General features: G+C 45.2%; 1 protein-coding gene across 1 annotated transcript in view; it reads right to left on the minus strand.

Annotated features, from left to right (window-relative positions):
* The window catches only part of LOC122813657 (integrin alpha-X-like), a 3682398-nt gene that overhangs the window by 2756147 nt on the left and 906886 nt on the right, over positions 1 to 19365 (minus strand). Inside the window, exon 5 of the mRNA XM_044086096.1 lies at positions 8442 to 8556. Coding sequence (XP_043942031.1) covers positions 8442 to 8556 — 115 coding nt within the window. The remainder of the gene's footprint in view (positions 1 to 8441; positions 8557 to 19365) is intronic.

Genomic DNA, 19365 nt, shown 5'->3' on the forward strand with positions numbered 1-19365 from the left:
TACCAGACTACTGACATGTTGTTTGCTACAGGAAGATGAGCATGAAGGGCTTGCAATGCAAGAAGCACCACCCTCAACTCCAGGACACTGATATGCAAACTGGTCTTGGATGGGGACTACGTGCCTTGAACTGTCCTTCCCAAGCAATGCCCCCCCCACCCTAGCTGGGAGGCATCCGTGGTCACCGTGGTCTTGGGAAAGGAAGGAAGAAAAGGACATCCCCTGACTAGGTCCGTGGAATGAATCCACCACCAAAGACAGTCCCTGCACACTCGGGAGATTCGTACAGGATGAGACCATTGAACATCAAGAGTCCATTGAAGAATCCACATGTGAAAGCACACTAAGAGTAACAGGTTGATTGTGGCCGCCATAGACCCCAAGGCCCTCAGTACTGTTTCTGCTGTCGGAGATCAGGGCTGAAGGATCTATAGAACATGCAGCTTCAGGCTATGTATCCTGTCTCTGGGGTAAGGAAAACTTTCATCTGGAGTGTGTCCAATCGAGCCCCAATGAAGTCTAAGATCTGAACAGGGGCCAGCGATGACTTGTTGAGATTGATAGTGATGCCCAGTCTCTGTGCTAGTAAGAGGAAGTAATCCGTGCCTTGGCAAAGTTGATACTTGGAAGGGACAATGAAGAGCCAATCCTCCAGGTAAGGGAAGACCTGAATACCCTGGAGCCTCAGGTGAGCCGTTACTACTGCCATCAGCTTGGTGAACATCCTGGGGGGCTGTGGTGAGACCAAAGGAATGGGCTCTGAACTGATAATGATCATCTCCTAGCCAGAAGCAGAGAAATCTCCAAGAGTGCCTGTCCATCTTGATATCATAGTACGCATCCTGGAGGTTGATTGAGCACATCCAGTCATTTGCCTGCAGGTAGGGCTGGATGGATTGAAGTGTGGCCATCCGGAATTTCACCTTGGCCATTGACAGGTTCAAGGTGGACAGATCCAAAATGGGTCTTAGGTCCACCATTTTCTATGGCACTAAAAAGAACCTGGAATAAATGCCTGATCCAGACTGGTCGAGGGGAACAGGTTGGATGACTCATTTTCTTATCAGCTTTTCTATTTCTAGAGTTGCTTCCTCCCTTTGCATGGGTGGGATGTCTGGGAGGTGTTTTGGTGGTAGAGGTGGCTCGATGAACGGGATGGAATAGCCTCTGGATATGATCTGCAACACCCAACAATCTGTTGTTATGGACTCTCATGACGCTGGGTGTAGCAATAACTGTCCCCCGACTGCCTACAGAGATGAACAGTCGGGCAGCCCTTCAGGGCTGCTGTGCAGATCTGTCCAAAAACAGTTCTCGAGACCTAAAATTTCTTGGACCCCCTCTGCCTCTAGGGGAACTTGAGTCCTGAGTGTCTCGGGAAAATGCCTGAGACATCCGGAACCACATCTTCTTCGTCCCTCACTGATTCCTAGAAAAGGATCTTTGAGGGGGGAAAGCGGATCCCAACAGCAGACAGTGTCTTCCCGTCTTTCTCACTCTGGACCATGGTCTTGCTTACAGACTTCCCAAACAGGGAAGAGCCATCGTACAGGGCATTGGTAAATGACGCCTTAAAGGGTTCTGAAAACTGACAAAGCCAGAGCCAGACGTGGGGCCTAATGGCAACACCTGTACGGGCCACCCTAGTGGCTCCCTCCATGGCATGGGAGAGGAGACGCATGGATGTATTAGCTACTGACTTCAGAGTGGCCATATGAGTGGAAAACTTCTTCTTGTCCTCCGCCGACATGGACTCAGGGGTCGACTCAGCAAATTCCTTGACTAAGTCTCACTGCAGCCGAATCACATGCACCATGTAATTCAGCGGTCTTACGGAAAATGTTGCTGAAGCATACACCCACCTCCCAAACTGGTCCCTCACCCTTGGCTCTCGGTCAGGAGGATGGATGTTAGAGCTCTCCTGCGTGAGCTCTTTCTTTGTGGCAGCTGCCACATCCATAGCATCAACTGGGGACCTTTTACTCCAACATGTCCTGTCTGAAGGGGGGCTAAGGACTTTATCAGGGTGCTTAGGGAAAGGCTCCACCATGTCCAGTTCCTTCCACGCCCAAGATGTTATCAGGTCCACTAAGGGATCAGTGGGAGGGGACAGCCAGGAAGCAGATGGGCCTGTGCCAAATGCCTTAAGGAACACTAATTCGTCAGAGGTTGTTTTTTGGGCAGACCCCCCCCCCCCCCAGCGTAAGACTTCCATGATGTCTCCAAAGGAGATATCCTCGGGGGGTGATCGGGGGGGAACCTTCCCCTTCCTCCAAATCAGAGTCTTCACTGAGGGACTCTGGTGGGGAGTCCAAGTGCCTCCTTTTGCACATTAATTTGTGAGGGATATCCTTAGTGGCAATCTCTGGGAAGGACTCGCCCACGTCCTGCTGCTCCCTCATGGGAACTTCCTGATGAAAAATGGGCACAGGCTGTCCCTGACATGATAAGATGGTCGAGACCGTACGCAAAACAGAGGGAGTCAGGAAGGACTGTAAGGGTGAGATGGTCAAGAGTCTCGATGACACCAAGAGAACCCTCTCCACCACATCAAAGGCTGAAGGAGAACGGACATCCTGAGAAGTGCCAGCCAGAGCTGTTCCCATCTGACCAGACAGGGGAGTCTGAGCCGAGACTCCAGGAGCCGAGATACCAAGGGGAATACTGTGATCCAACACACTCGGAGCCAAAAGCACTCCCCTCGGATCTGACCCCGAGGCTAATGCTCAGAGTTTGGATCCAACCCGAATGGATCTGACATGCTTAAGGCAATGGCCAGTGTTGATGTACAACGTACCATCGGCGCTGACCCCAAGGGTCCTTGGATCCAGGGGCTTCGAAACCGAAGGCCAGATTGGAGAAGTGATCTGAGTAAAGAAAGGCTGCAAGCTCCCCTCCAGAGGAAGAGGAGGCAGTTAAGACCCCCATCTGAATTTGGGTGCAGTTAAACTTCCACATCATCTTATCCAACTCCGCTTCACTGAGGCTCTGGGTGGAGCGGGAGGATGAATCCACTGACACCAGTCTGGAGTGCCGGTGAGGGGAAGCCCATACGGGCGATCAGATCCGGGATTCCTCTGGCTCTGGGGAGAACCTAAGAGAATGGAGCTGGGAAGATCCAGATCTGGTTTCTGGCCTAACCTTCAACGTTGGGCCAGCCTGAGCCGAGCAGTCGGGGGACCATTTCTTCAGCCTGTCCTTCCTAGACTTCTCCCCTTCCTTGGACCTCTTGGCGGGAGTTTGAGTCTCAGAGACTGAGGAAGAGGTAGAAGTTCATTCTGCACCTGACGTGTGAGGCACAGGGGCTACAGTCCCTGAAGAGGGAAGTAGGCCCTTAAGGATGAGTTTGTCCTTCCTGTCCTTCAGTGCCCTGGGATTAAACCCAGCACAGATAGGGCAGGAAGTTTGTAGGTGGGCTGCCCCCAGACACACCACGCACAGAGTGTGGCCTACGGCTGGGGAGAGCTTATGGCCACACTCTGTGCACTTTCTGAAACCTAGTTTAGGGGTTACAGCCATGTACCTAACCAACCCCAGAACACACATTCACACCAAGAAAGGAACAGACAGAAAAAAAGAGAAATGATTTTGTTTTACTGATGACTGCGCAGGGAGGATAGACAGTGAAGTTAGAAAGAAAAAAATTAAAAAGGAAGCAAAAGGCACAAAAAATACACTCACTAAGCCCAATGACTGGCCAAGAACTCGGACTACGATGCTTGCTTTTCCAGCGGCAAACAAGATCTGAAGGGAGGAAGAAGACATGGGGCATTATGGGTAAGAGGAGGAGCTTAGAGCTCGGATCAGATGCTGGATATGCGGCCATGTCGGATCCGTAACCCACAAGTTGAAGATCAAATGAAATCAACCACTTCAGATCAAATAGTTAAGGTAACACTTTCCCTCACAGTGACAAACATTGCTGTACCTTTAAATAGGAACAAAAACAATCTATACAAGGGCATACTGTCAAGAAGAGCCCAGGACACCATAAGGAGACATAAGTAACAATTGTTATCAATACTTTCTAAAACACACTTACCTTTCAAAATCAAATGCTGCACTTAGAAGTCCTGCTTTCTAAAAATTCCATCAGCTTAGTTTCTTGCTCCTTTGAGAACTTCACAGCACGATGAGGCCCATGACATATGTGGGAAGCTTATACTGAACAATTTCAAAGTTTCTACCATTGTAATCATGCGAATGAGGCACAAGCTACTGAATGCACCTGAATCACAGGTTTTCCTCATTGCAGAAATAGTTAATGTTGTGCTGACACGCTTGTTCTCCTATGAAGCTTTTCACCCAAGACCTCTGCTGAGAAAGAGTACCTTTCTACCCAGATGGGCTATCCCGGTAAACAAATGCAATAAATAAATATTAAATAATAATATAAATAAATGTGTACTCACATAGGCAAATTCAATCCACGTTTCGCATAGGCAGTTAGGTCAGAAATTTAGTTTAATTGTGCATTCTATACAGGTAGTAAGGAGCAAAACTGTTTATCATTATTTGGCATTGTGAAGCTATTATGCATTTTCCATATCCGTGTTCACAGACTAACAGAACTATGCCACACCATCCATTTGTATGCCAAACAATGCTGTCATGCTGTCACTGTGGTTGGTTATGCAAACTAGCTGCCTGTTGTTGCACATCATGTGTTGACAAAATCAACGCACACGAATGTAAGAGGGCTACTATAGTTCTTTAGAATGCACCTTGGCAAATGGCCACGGCTTCCAAGAGCATCATGGCAAGTTTCTTAAGTGGTGCAGTAAGGATGGTAAAACCTTCCTGTACCTGCTGCATAGACACCACCAGGTCCACCTGACTGAAGACTCTTGTGAGAGTCCCCAGTCCACAATATAAAGTGGATTCCTGGCACCAACTTGCCAGAATGGTGTTAGATGTCACTTGCATGCCGCTCTTTAGTGAGCAATGCTGGCATCACTAAATGAGTTGCAAATGCACCATCATGACCTTGCTAGCTGGTTGGAAGAGTTCAGAGCAAGGGACCCCGAGATTTATTATAAGTACTTTTAATTATTCACTTTAATTTGTCTTGTACAATTTATATGCTTGTATCTGATGTTTAAATTCAGGATTTCTTTTTTTTTTTTGTCAATCTCTTGCAGCTTGAGGAAATAATGGAAAACTCTTTTTTTCTGGGGGTGAATGGACCACCTCTCCAGCTGAAGGAGTAAGGATGATATTGTGCCCTATTTGGCAGTATTCATTAATATAGCTGCCAGTTATGTGCAAAAGCTGCCAGAGCATGTACCTGCCGAAGTGGTGTTATTTAGGTAGATTACTGCATCTTACAGATTACCAGTGGAAATAACTGCACCTATCATTGTCAGGCTGTGCACTGATTGTACTATGACATTAAGTTTACAGTTTTTTTATGGTGCAACATCCGTTAGGACAGGAAAGCAAAGCATTTTACTTGTAGGCACTGTTCATCACACACCCCCAAGCAGGACACATCACACAGGCATAGGTTACAAAGGCATTTGTTCTTTTTCATATGGACCCATCTTTCCTACTGTAGCAGATCTATTTATCAGTAGCCTGACAAGTGCCACAGCATGCAGTAGCTAAGCATACTGCCTGAGTTAGGCTATACATTTTTTTCAGAGAGGGGTGAATGACTGTATGGGGGGAGGTACACGTGTGGGTGTTTGCCATGGATTGGCAGTTACTATGTGCTGTATTTCTTATATGTGGTGGGTAGAAGTTTGGCTCTGCTGTTATGCTCAGAACCCATACTGATGATGCTGGATGTGTTCCCACTGGTATCATTTTGTCCATGATTCAGTCTGACAGATGTCACAGTTTGTCATACCTTTCCCATTAATACCCATGCTTGTACAATTATATAGTCTTCTTATGTCTGCTGCTGGGTAGCACTTTTCCGTATAATACTTGTAAGAGGTCCAAGGGCAGAGTACTCCACACAGAGACCACAACTTTCTGAGCACAAAAGAACAAGTCATCATTTTATCGTGTACACCAGCACACAGAATCAAGGTAGTAGGACCACTAACACTGTACACATGCCCCACATCCTACTAAGGGACCATGTAATAATGCAGATAGGCAAGAGATTCTGATGTGTCATGGCATTATATTTAATGTTTGTTTATTATACACCTGTGTAGTGCTCTTATAGGTTAATTTCTCACTTACTCAATAGTAATGTTTATTTTCTCTCCTTCTCTCCCCTCCTCTCTTTGCTGCTTGCCTTCATTTTTTGGATTTTTTTTAATTTCTCTCCATTCAAATTTTCATTCTCCACAGCATCTGCCACAGTTGCGCCAGTGGTGAAGCCCAGGTCCCTACCCTTCATGGGGCCCAGCCTTCTCCCACCAGTTCTCCACCTGTTATCATCCCTGCCTTCTCATCTTGCACTGCATGTTGAAACCAGTTTTCATCAGCTGTGGCTTCTGGTTGTCACTCACTAGAGAGGAGTGTTATCGTTCCTTCCACTGACATTGCCATGGTGGTTAGTTTGTCATGTGGTAGGAATTGGCTGAAGTAGTAGGTGAGTTAGTAGACTGGCAGCTAGAAACATGTATTAGCCGTATGTTTCCCTTCCTTGTGTGTGACCTCCCTCTGCTCTTTGTTATGTAATCCTCCCCATCACTAACACCCTCCCTTTGTTTCTATGTATATAACTCCATTGTCAACTCTCCCTGTATATCAGCATCTCCCCTTGCCAAACTTTGTATGTGTTTTATGTTTATTTGTGTGTTCCTGCTTCCAAAACTCTCCCTCCTTCCATTCCATGTCTTGCCTTTATAGTCTTCCTTATCTTTTCTTCTCAAGAAAAAAGGTGCCTATAACTGCAAAAAAAATATGCCATTCTTCTCCTCTCCACTTCCTTTCTTACCACCATGTTTCCTTCTGTATATTTTTCTGCTTGTGGTACCCCCTCCTACTTTCTTATACACCCATTTTCACCACTTTTAAAGGTCAAAAAGGAGAAATAAACATTGTTGCAGGCCCTTTAATGTGGCTTGTAAACTTTCTTACGGAATAACTATTTAGTGTATGCGCACACGCTTAGGTACATACTTGCTACTTGTTCACCAGTTCTCTTTACATACTTGCTACTTGTTCACCAGTTCTCTTTACATACTTGCTACTTGTTCACCAGTTCTCTTTACATACTTGCTACTTGTTCACCAGTTCTCTTTGTGCCAGTCCTGGCCACAATTGTCGGAATCTAGCCTTCTCTGCTAAGCCTGCCATTTCCATGTACAGATTTTCCAATTAGTTAATGCATAATTGGCTTAGATTAGCATGCTATAGGGCATACCTGACTTTAACTGAGCACAATCACAACAGGTCTGCTCCTGAATCAATCTGTAATAAGTAATTAATTTAAAAGTCAACACACACACACACACACACACACACACACACACACACACACACACACACACACACACACACACACCTCCAATTCCTCCTTCCCATAAAAGCACACTTCCATGGCTTTGATTTGTAGACATTATGGCAAAGAAAAGCATGCAGCAATTTCACCATCACATAGCACCATGTGTTTTACACTCTCCTTTCAAAATTTGTGATTTACAGCTCTTTTTATTTTCCTTAATATAAATGAACAGTCTGCTTTACCCATATCAAGTCCTTTTTGAAATATGTTTTAGCATTATGTTCAACCATTGCTGCATTTGTCACCTACTTATTTACTTAGATTAATTCTCTGATTCACAGACTACTTCCCATCATAATTGTTTCTATTAACAATAACAAAACAGCATTCCTTTCCCTACTCATTAACCACACATTTCCTCTTTTCTGACAGTTTCTGATTTCCTTAAAGAAGATCCCATTCTCTTTGAATTTTACTTCTAAATACAACTTCAGGATTCTGTGCAATATAATTCTTTCAGTCCTTTCATAGACGCTAACAAATGTTTAGATAAAAGTGCAGTCCAAATTCCAATCATCCCAGTATATGCCTTTGGAGGTAAAAGCCGGACTCATCTGTTGCATGAAAAATTTCAAACACGCATGATTCTTTCTCCGCTCTCAAACACAATCAGTTCAACATCATTAGGGGTAAAAAATGCTTATTTTGTCAATAAAAGGAAAGCTTTCTATCTGTCTCTATGTATTATATCTAAATATATCACATAATTTACTTTATAACTAACAAATTCAGATAAAACAGGTGAAGGAAACATGAAAGAACAAGACAGAGCATTATCCTGTATAATTACTTTCCCTTCCGACTGTTCAACATCTCTTGCTCTTCAGTTCCAAACATTTTTTTATAGCGTGTATACTTAAGTTTTGCTTACTTTTTTGTATTTTTTTCCAAAAGTTCATCAGCTGATAATCTGTTAGTCAAGCTAAACAGTAAAGCAAACCATACAGTTAATTAATTAAAATGCAGCTCTTACTTCCATGCTCGGAGCTGATGGACTTGGGAATTTTAAGAACATCTTCAAACTCATAGCAGATTCCACTCATGTACATCATTTTATCACACTGAATGGTCATAGATGAGCTGCAAACCTAAAACAATAATTTACATTTTGTTAAACATTCACTATTTGGGTTATAAATTTATGTAATCTGATCAGTAAATCACATAATTAAAAAAAAAAAAACAGTGTAAGAAACTTCTCTGTGTGGAAGATTTTCAAACTATATATATATATATATATATATATATATATATATATATATATATATATATAGTTAATCATTGTAAATTAATCAGATCAGATAATGGTTGCAGAAGTAGCGAAATTAAACTTGTCCTAAGTAAAAAAAAATAATAAAAGATATATAATTTGGAATATTATACAGAATTACTACGTATTCGAAAGTAATCCAAGCAGGGTAGACAGTCTGTTTCCAGTCAAAAATCCTTTATTAAGTACACAGACAAGTGATCCAAGTAAAACAAAAATAACACAGTAATAGTTTCCTCACAAGCTTTCTAACTATATATATACACTTTTCATCAGGCAAGGGAGTGGGTTTATTGCGTTGTAAAATAAGAAGTTATGTACTCACCATAACGTTCCTTCTGAGTAGGTAGCTTCATTTGTCTGCAACCTGTGGGTCTTGGATCCGATATCGGATCCGAGCCGGCAACTTGTTTCATAGCTAATGGATCCGAGCTCCTAACTCCTCCCCTCACCCATAATCCCCTGCCAACCCTCCATGACCTCAGATCAAGTTTGCCCCTCAATATGTACCCAAAAAGGGTATTCCAACTCACATAAATCCACTGAAGGCCAGGCGGAAGGAGGGGGGGATGGTTGCAGACAAATGAAGCTACCTACTCAGATGGAACGTTATGGTGAGTACATAACTTCTTAATCTGAAGTAGGGACTTCATTTGTCAGCAACCTGTGGGACAGAGTCCCCAGCTACCTGAATCTTGGGTGACCATCATGGAAGGATATTGCAGAGCACCGCAGAGCCAAAGGATGCTCTCCCTCTAGAAATCACGTCCAGTTTGTAGTAGTTAATAAAGGTATGAGATGAGGCCCAAGTGGCTGCCGAACAAATATCATCCAATGGAACTCTAGATTTGAAGGCCGCAGAAGTAGAGATGGAACGAGTGGAATGTGCGCGAACTCCTTCAGGTGCGGGTCTCCCAGAAGCTTGGTACGCTAACAGGATACATTGGGAAATCCAGTGTGACAGAGATTTTTGATACTGCTTTCCCCAAATTAAATTTGGCAAAGGAAATGAACAGCTGGTCGGATTGCCTGTGACCAGCTGTGCTATGAGTATAAAAACGTAGCTGCCTATGAACATCTAATGAGTGCAGCTTGTACTCTCCTTTATTCTGATATTTAGGAAAGAAGACCAGTAAATTTATGGATTGATTTATATTGGATTCTGATGCTATTTTGGGAAGGAAGGAGGGATTGGTCTTGAGGTACACTCTGTCCGGGTGAAAGATCAAATAAGGAGGTTTCACAGAAAGAGCTTGAAGCTCCGAAACTCTTTTCGCTGAAGTAATGGCTACAAGGAATGCTGTTTTCCAGGACAAGAATTTGAGATCTACTGAAGCAGCAGGTTCAAAAGGTGGAGCAGTCAAGGCTTGAAGAACTAGTGAAAGATCCCAAGGTAGTACGGCTTCTTTTATAGGGGGTCTAAGCAAAAAGGTGCCCTTGAGAAAGGTTTTACACAATTTGGCCGACATCAAGGGCCCTGTGTCATGTCCCACATGATAATGGGAGATGGCAGCCAATTGCACTTTGACAGTTGAGCAACTAGCACCTTCCTGAAAAAGTTCGGTTAGGAAGTCTAATATGGACGGAAGAGGAGCTGTAAAGGGATCTAGATTATGATGCTCCACCCAGACGGAGAAAAGTTTCCATTTACTGCGGTACACTTTCCTGGTGGCGGGCTTATGCGCTGCCACAAGGATGGCTTTGACTGGTGAAGAGATACCGAGATTCCTAACTAGGAGTGGAACTGGACCAACCAACCCATCAGCTTCAGATTGCCCAGATTTGGGGTCGGTAAGTCCGACGGATGGGAGATTAGATCCGGACTGGGATCCAGAATCCAAGGGGGATTCACTAGGTGAGACCACAGGTAAGGGAACCAAATTTGCAGAGGCCAGAATGGGGCAATGAGGATCATCCTGCTCCCCAACCGTGAGGCTTTCTGTAAGAGCTGCAGCATCAGGGGTAGAGGAGGATAGGCATAAAATAGACCGGGTGGCCAAGCATGCACCAGAGCGTCCCTTGGGGTTTCCCCCAGAGGGAGAATCAGAGCAAAGAAATTGCCGCATTTGGTGTTTGAGGGAGAGGCAAAAAGATCGCAGCAAGGTTGCCCCCATATTGCGAATATCTGCTTTGCTACTAGTGGGTTGAGAGACCACCCGTATGGGGTAAGAAGGGTGCGGCTGAGTTTGTCCGCTAGGATGTTGGCCCGCCCCGAAATGTGCATTGCAATCAGAAAGCGGTCGGTGGAAATCGCCCATTCCCACACTCTCATGGCTTTGCGGCATAGAGGGTAAGACCTGGTTCCCCCCTGTTTGTTGATGTACCAGACAACCGACATGTTGTCCGACTGAATTGCAATCGTTCCTATGGGGAGAAGATTCTGAAGTGCTTGCAACGTGTACAGCACCACTCTCATCTCCAGAAGATTGATATGCAGGGAGGTCTCTGTGTCATTCCACGTGCCTTGGACTGTCCTGCCTGAATAATGCCCCCCTCACCCGAGGCGGGAGGCATCCGTGGTCACCGTGGTGAGAGGGGAAGAGGTGCAGAAGGGTCGGCCAGTATGGAGGTCCGGAGCATGGAGCCACCATAGTAGAGCCCTCCTGCAAGCCTTGCTGATAGCAATGGGGTGATGGAGAGGAAAGGACAGAAAGGACCATTGTACTAGAAGGGTCCACTGCAGTACCCGCATGTTCAGACGGGGCGCATGGAAGGAGCGTTATCGCTGCCGCCATGGAGCCCAGCGCCCTCAGGACCAATTCCGCCGGTGGGGTCTCTGATTGGAGGATGGCCCACACATGGAGTTGCAAATTCCGCAGTCGTTCCGACATCAGGAAGGCTCGTAGATCTCTGGTGTCTATTCTGGCTCCTATGAACTCTATGACTTGTGTCGGGGCCAGAAACGATTTGTCGGCATTGATGCTGATGCCTAACTGTGGGGCTAGGCGGAGAAAGAAATCACTGGCTGAGCAAAGTAGATGCCTTGTTGGGGCGGTCAGGAGTCAGTCGTCCAGGTACGGAAAGACCTGTATTCCCTGGAGTCTCAGGTGGGCCGCAATCACTGCTAATACCTTGGTGAACACCCTGGGGGGTGTGGTGAGGCCAAAGGGAATGACCCTGAACTGGTAGTGACTGTCTCCCAGCCGGAAACGGAGGAACCTCCTGGATCGTCTGTCCATTAGAATGTGGTAGTACGCATCCTTGAGGTCTATAGAGCACATCCAATCGTTCTCCCTTAGAAGGGGAAGAATAGATTGAAGAGTGACCATTCTGAATTTTTCCTTGGTTACCGACAGGTTCAAACGGGACAGGTCTAGAATCGGTCTCAAGTCTCCCGTCTTTTTTGGCACCAAAAAGAACCTGGAGTAGAACCCTAATCCAAGCTGGTCTTGGGGGACGGACTGGATGGCTCTTTTTCTTAGCAGCTGCTGAATCTCTGCGGCTGCAGCCTCCCTCTGATCGGGTGGTACATCGGGGAGGTTCTTGAATTTGGGGACATGAAGTAATGGGATTTTTGTATCCACTGGATATAATTTGAAGCACCCAGCGGTCTGTCGTGATGGACTCCCATGCCGCTAGGTGCTCCGAGAAGCGCCCCCGACTGCCTCCAGAGTGGAGCAGTCGGGCAACCCTTCAGGGCTGCTGCGTGGGCCGGTCAGAGAAAGGTTCTCTGGACCCAAAGTTCCTCGGAGCCCCTCTGCCCCTGGGGCGGCGTCCTCCCTGTCCTCCTCTGCCACGGAAGGACTGGTTGTCCGGAGCGGGTTGGGAATGTTGCGATTTCCGGAACCACATCTTCTTCTGACCCTTTTGGTTCTTCGAAAAGGACCGCTGGGGAGCAGAGAAGCGGACTCCGATGGCAGACAACATCTTCCCGTCCTTCTCGCTCTGGACAAGTGTCTCGCGAACCGTTTTGCCAAACAGGGCAGAACCATCGAAAGGGGCGTTCGCGAAGGACGCTTTAAAGGGCTCCGCAAAGTCACAATAACGGAGCCAGGCCTGACGTCTCATGACTAGGCCTGGCTCCTCTAGCTCTAGCGGCTCCCTCGGTGGCGTGGGACAATAGCCGCATAGAGGTATTAGAAATGGATCTCAGAGTGGCCATTCGGGTGGAGTACAATTGTTTGTCCTCCGCCGACATGGACTCAGAGGGGGAGGCAGCGTATTCTTTGATAAGATCCCACTGCATCCTGATGACATGTGCCATATAGTTCAGAGACCTTACCGGAAAGGTCACTGAACTAAAAACTCGCTTCCCTAAGCAGTCCATTGAGCGGGACTCCTTGCTCGGTGGATGGACTGAGGGGCTCTCCTGAGCTAGTTCCCTCTTCGTGGCTGCCGCCGTCAACATGGCATCTATGGGGGGACCTTTGCTCCAGTGTGACCGGTCTGTGGGAGGGCTTAATATCCTGTTCGGGCGTTTGGGTATTGGCTCCATGGTGTCCGGGTCCTTCCACGCCCTGGTGGTAATAAGGTCCACCAAGGGCTCGGCCGGAGGGGACACCCAAGAGGTAGATGGGCCTGCTTCGAATACCTCCAGAAAAACGGACTCATCGGAGGAAGCCTTGGGGGCAGACCACCCACCTCTGATCCTCAGCATCTCCATGATGTCTCCAAAGGAGACATCCTCAGGGGGTGATCTTGGGGAGCCTTCCCCTTCATCCAAGTCCGTGTCCTCAGTTAAGGACTCAGGGGAGTCCACGTGCCTCCTCTTGCACTTGTGCTTGCGGGGCACTTCCTCGGGGGGGCTGTCCAAGGAGGTCTCGCCAGCAACATCCTGTTCCAATGGAACAACCTGGGACATCGAAGCAGGCTGTCCCTGAGGCCGGGTGATGGAAGCCTGGCCCAGCAGAGAGGGAGTGCAGGGTGGAGCCGAGAAAAGGGCCGGGGGTCCAGATGCTCTCGACAGAGCCCTCTCCACTACATCGAAGACCGAGGGGGAACCGCTCTCCCTGGGCTCCGAGAGCCGGTTCCCACTCGGATCCAATGAAGGGATTGGAACCGGCACCGAGACCATCGAATCCGAAGGACCAGTGCACTCCGACCTGGATGGAGCCGAAGGCACACTGAATCCCTCGGATCCAAAGCTCGGGCCACAGCTCCGAGAGGTCGGATCCGACAGACTCGAGGGCAGGGTCGGATCCGAAGTACCAAGTACTGTCGGTGCTGACCCACCCCCGGCTCCAAACGCTCCGAACCCGGGTAGCGGGTCGGAGAAGGAGCAATTGGAGCGAAAAAGGGTGTCGAGCTCCCCCCCGAAGGGGGGGGGGAGGCAAGAGCACTCCCATCTGCAGCTGGGCCTGGATGAATCTTCTCATCATCCGGTCCAAGTCTGCATCAGACATGCTGAAAGTTGATCTCGACGAGGCCACCAAGGCAGGCCTGGAATGCCACCTCGATGACCTCGATGGAGATCCGGCCTCCTCCTCCTCGGACCCTGGGGAGAAGCAAGGAGATCGGAGCCGAGGAGGAGGAGACCTAGAAGCAGTGGAGGGAGAAGCCCGCTTAGCTGGCGGGGCCGAAGCGGAGGCCTCGGCCCGCCGTTTGTGGTGCTTCTCCCTCCGTTTCTCCCTTCTAGCCTCCCTGTCCTCTGGTGCTTTAGTTGGAGTTTGAGTCCCGGCCGAAGGAAGGGGGGGAAGGAGTGGCAATGACCACAGCCTGTGGTAGAGCCACGAGAGCAGCGGAGGCCAGAGCCGAGTCCGGGGGCAAAAGTCCCGCCAGGACCAGCTTCAACCTCCGCTCTTTCAGTGCCCTGGGGTTGAACGCTGCACAAATGGTACAGCCTGAGGTGAGGTGTTCAACCCCAAGGCACCGAAAGCACCGAGTGTGGCCATCAGCCAGGGAGAGCTTATGGCCACACTCGGTACATTTAGAAAAAATGGCTTTTGGGGCCTCAGCCATACTTCAAAGAAAAAAGAAGTGCTACACAAACACACAGGCCCCAAAAAACACAAACACACACACACACACGCTCACTAACGACCAGCGAAGGGAGGGAAAAACTATGTAAAAAAAATAAATATTACAGGGAACCTAACTCTTACACACTTTTTTTATTTGAAAGTTGAGAAAAGTTGACTAAGAAAAACAGACTTAACTGACGATTTCGCTAGAGCTCAAAGGAATCCAGCCATCCACAAGCGCGGCAAACTAGATCTGAGGTCATGGAGGGTTGGCAGGGGATTATGGGTGAGAGGAGGAGCTAGGAGCTCGGATCCATTAGCTATGAAACAAGTTGCCGGCTCGGATGTATATCGGATCCAAGACCCACAGGTTGCTGACAAATGAAGTCCTTACTTCAGATCAAAGTATTATTGGTATACATGTTAAATTCACATCCCCTCCCCATCACTGTGACATTCGAGCAGGTCTTGCCCTACTTAGTGGCTGTCATAATAATATAACCCTTATGTACTTTAAATAACATTAATAATGATGTGGTACCTCTTATTTAACCAGATTATTAAGTATGTGATTTTATCCAAGACAATATACTACATGGCTGGAAATATATAAACCTTAGACCATTTGGCAGTCTAAAAATATGTGTAAATATATACATATACACTTTGCATGCAAAAAAATCCATTGTAAAAATCATATTCTATTTCCATAACCTATTAACAAAGATCACTTTTGTCCTTCTAGACTTCATGTCTGTGTACAAGAACCCTAAAAACTATATACAAAAATATCATTGTATAATTAGTTAGTATTGTTATCACACATCATTTTGAATAAAGTGGAAAAAGGATAAGAAAAAAAATGTATGATGATGGAAACAAAATATGCACTTAAATTAAAACTGTTTTAACATGGCATTTAAAACCAACAGGAAGAATAAAATAAAATAAAATAAAATAAAATAAAATAAAATTAGTCATGTAAACAATGTGGCAATTTTCTAAGTTCCAGTACGCTTTTAAGTAAACAGTTGTAGTTTAGTCCACGCTTCCTAAAAGAGTTCAGCATTAATTGCCACATGACGTCACATTTCTCCAGCATATTTGAGATGTTTCCTTCAAGATCACCCATGTCTATGCAATCCATTATCTGGAACTTAAAACCTGTGTGTCTTTTATGAAGAGCAAGGTGTTTGGCTAGTGCATTATTTTTACATCCAGAGCGGATTTCTGCCAGATGACATGAAATCCTACATTTAAGTTTATTTACAGTCTTGTCCACATAAAATGCACCACATTCATTGCACTGTGCCCTTGTAAATTACTTGTGTATATTACTTTTGTAGTGTTACAGTCACCCCTTACACAGGTCTTAATGCTTTTATTTAAATAAGGGCAATAAAAACTATCACCTTGCTGTATAAATATACAAAACGTACAATTAGCTTCACATCTTTTAGTGTTTCTCTCATATAGTAAAACCAAAAAAAATAACGACCAAGAATGGGACAAATAACTAAAATAAAATAATAAATCATAAACAAGTTCAAGGCAGAAAATAAAAACGCAAATTTCAATAAAATATAAAATTTAATAACACAAGGTAAGCGATTTCACGGTGGATAATCACTTCATCAGACAACAACATACTAACACAATGCAGTTTAAAAAGTTATACTGACCACTAAAAAGAGTACATTAATTAACAAGAACAATTCAGTATTTAAAGTGCTAATGTGCGTTAATGCTTAGATCTCGGTTTCAAAAAAGGTTTCAGAGAAACCATATCATTGATACCGGGGTAGGTGTCAGCCTTAAAGAACAGAATCCAATTTTGTTCACAGGCTTCTGTCTTACACTTCAGATCACCACCCCTACTCCCTTTTAATACAATTTCCAAGACAAAAAACTTAAAGTTATGTCCCTTTCCTGCTTCAGCAATGTGTTTAGCCAAGGCACTAGTACTCTTGCAATTCCTAATGTCACGTAAATGTTCCAAGATTCTGTCCCTAGTACTACAATCTGCATAGAAAGGAAACTCAACAAAACATCGGAGTGTAGGATGTAAATAGCTAGGTGAACTAAAAATATGCTTACATGCCTCACAATGTCTACATGGAAAACTGCCAAACCTCTGAGACTCTAATATGAACTACTCTCTTTCCTGTAACAGAGTTGCTGCTTAACTGATCTATTCTTGAAAGATAAATTAGGTTTATCAGTAATTATCTCTCTCAAATCATGGTTGGCATAAAGAATGTTCCAGTTCTTCTTAATAATACTCCAAGAAGTATTAATATTACTAAAGAACGTTAGTATAAACCTAACCTTCCTACCACTGGTTCCTCCCTGTGATATTAGGGATGGTGGTGGTACCTCCAAGAAAAAATGTTTGCCTCTAGTACTTCTATCAAGAGATACTAGCCTTATGCATTCATCTACCTCTCTCTCACTGTACCCTCTCTCTAAGAAATCCTGTTTCAATTTAGCAAATGCTACCTCTAACTCAGCATCATCATTATGTAGCCTCATCAACCTCAGGAATTGTCCCATAAGGACATTCTGTGGAATATGTCTAGGATGCATGCTTTGTCTATGTAGCAAAGCATTTTTCCTTACATCCTTCCTAAACAAACCTGTAGGAAAGCAACACAATTCACTCTCATTAATAGTCACAACAAGAAATTAAATACTAGAATGCGAGTATGCTACTGTGAATTTTAAAAAAGTCGTAATGGTATGTAAATAGTCTACGAAAGACAAAAGACTCTGGGTATTGCCTTGCCACAACAGAAAAACATCGTCAACAAAATGTCTATACCACAGAAGTGATGGATTCTTATTGAGAATCATGTCAAATTCCCATTTGGCTAACACAGGGTTGGTGTAGCTATTGGCACATGCCGTGCCCATAGCCACATCAACCTTCAGTAAGGGAACCTCCACTTGCTACCACCGGTCTATAAGGTGGGTCTTCTCTGTTCTTGTGTGGCTTTGATATTCCAAAAAAGTAAGGTAAACGTGGTCATGAGCTCCATAAATAATTATAAAGATTTTCAGTAATAAGCTTTTCTTCCCATAATGTGGTGATATAGTGTTCCATAAATCATATGCTCTTTTTATGTCATCAGTGGTAAATAATTCATAAAGTCTGTTATCCTCCAGCATGTTCTCTATGTTTTGGTTGTAGTTAGTAGCATCAGTCACAAGTACTCCTCATCCCTTGTCTGCCTTCATTACATGACTGGATTTATCATTGCCTAGCTCGATCAATGCTTTTCTTCCTCCCTGTGTTAAGTTATAAAGGTTTTTCTTAGGAGGTTTTTTAAGTAGTTTCCTGATATCCAGCTCACATTTCACTTCGAAAGCAGCTAATGTTTGATGTAGTGGTGGACAATAACTGCTAGGCCTTTTATAGTTTCATCAATAGGCTTTTTTTTCAATGTCATTAATTTTGCCATGAAACTGTACCTTTAAATTGAGCTTCCTCACAAACATTTTAAGGTCTATCAGTACCTGAGCGACCTCACTCCTGCAGCTTGGTACAAAAGTAAGTCCTTTGGACAACACACTTTTTTCATCTTCAGTCAGTGCTTTAACAGAGTGGCTCCAGATAAGTGGAGCACCTGTTATTGTGGCTGTGGCTGGTTCCTCTGTCTGAGCCTCGGTTGTGCTTTCTGGAATCTCGGTGGGTTGTAGTAGTATTCCTCGCTGTGGTAAGGGGGTACCTGGTAAGAGGGACAAGCTCTGGGGCTTTGGTTGTGGTCGTTATTCTTGTTCTGGTACTGGTGCTGGCTTTGGTATTGGTGTGGTGGTTGGTGTATGTGCTGTCGATACTGGTCTTCCTGAAGAAACTGGTCTCTGTGAAGGTGCTGCTGCTCCTGGTAGCTAGATTGTCTGTGGTCCCGGTTGTCTTGGTAGTCCTGTAATTCATCCTATGGAACTCTTGTCAGTTCTGGTCACCTCTGTGGCTTATGTTCCTGTCTTGCTCCATCTGTGATGTCAAAGGCTTCTGCGGAGTGTTGACAGCCAGAGGGGACTGGGATAGTGGGGAATGAGATGTTGGGGGGCCTGCCTCCTGGTGGTCCTGTATTGTGCCCCTGTCTGGTTTTGTGCGAGGATCTCTCCTGGGAAAATCCCATTAAGGTCTGCTGGCCCGGTTATACTTTCCCCATATCCCCTGTATAACTAAAACCTTGCCTGTTGTTGGTTCTCTTGTTGTTGTTATTATTATTATTACTATTATACCTCCTAGTAAGTCTCCCAGGATCATCTTTGCCCAGTTGATCTAGTTTCATTTTATTAATCTTTCCTTCTTTAATGGACTTCTCATATCCTTTCACTATTTCTTGAAGCAGCTCAAATTTAGCATCTAGGTCATTGTGATTCTCATTTTCCAATGTTGTTTTTAAAGATGTGATGTCAGCCTTTGTAGCTTTCTGCATACTAAGGTTGTTCCTTAATAGCAGATGAATAAGTATGTAGCTGGCATCCTCTAAAATATCTTCCCATTCCTTAGAAAGTGAATCATCCATACTTTTCCACATTGGTCTTTTATTCCGTCTAAGACCCCGGGTAGCTTCTTCTCACCTACGCTTTGTTGTAAATAAATGTGTTCCCAGTAGAGATCCTGCATCCGTTTCAGTTGCTTTGACAGTTTAGAAAAAGTCTTTGAATTAACATTTCTGGGCCCGTTCTTCCCTGTCCATTTTCTGTATCCGCTTGTA

The sequence above is a fragment of the Protopterus annectens genome, chromosome 10.part0 (genome assembly GCF_019279795.1).
Source record: "Protopterus annectens isolate FY-2018-M chromosome 10.part0, PAN1.0, whole genome shotgun sequence".
Classification (NCBI taxonomy): domain Eukaryota; kingdom Metazoa; phylum Chordata; order Ceratodontiformes; family Protopteridae; genus Protopterus; species Protopterus annectens.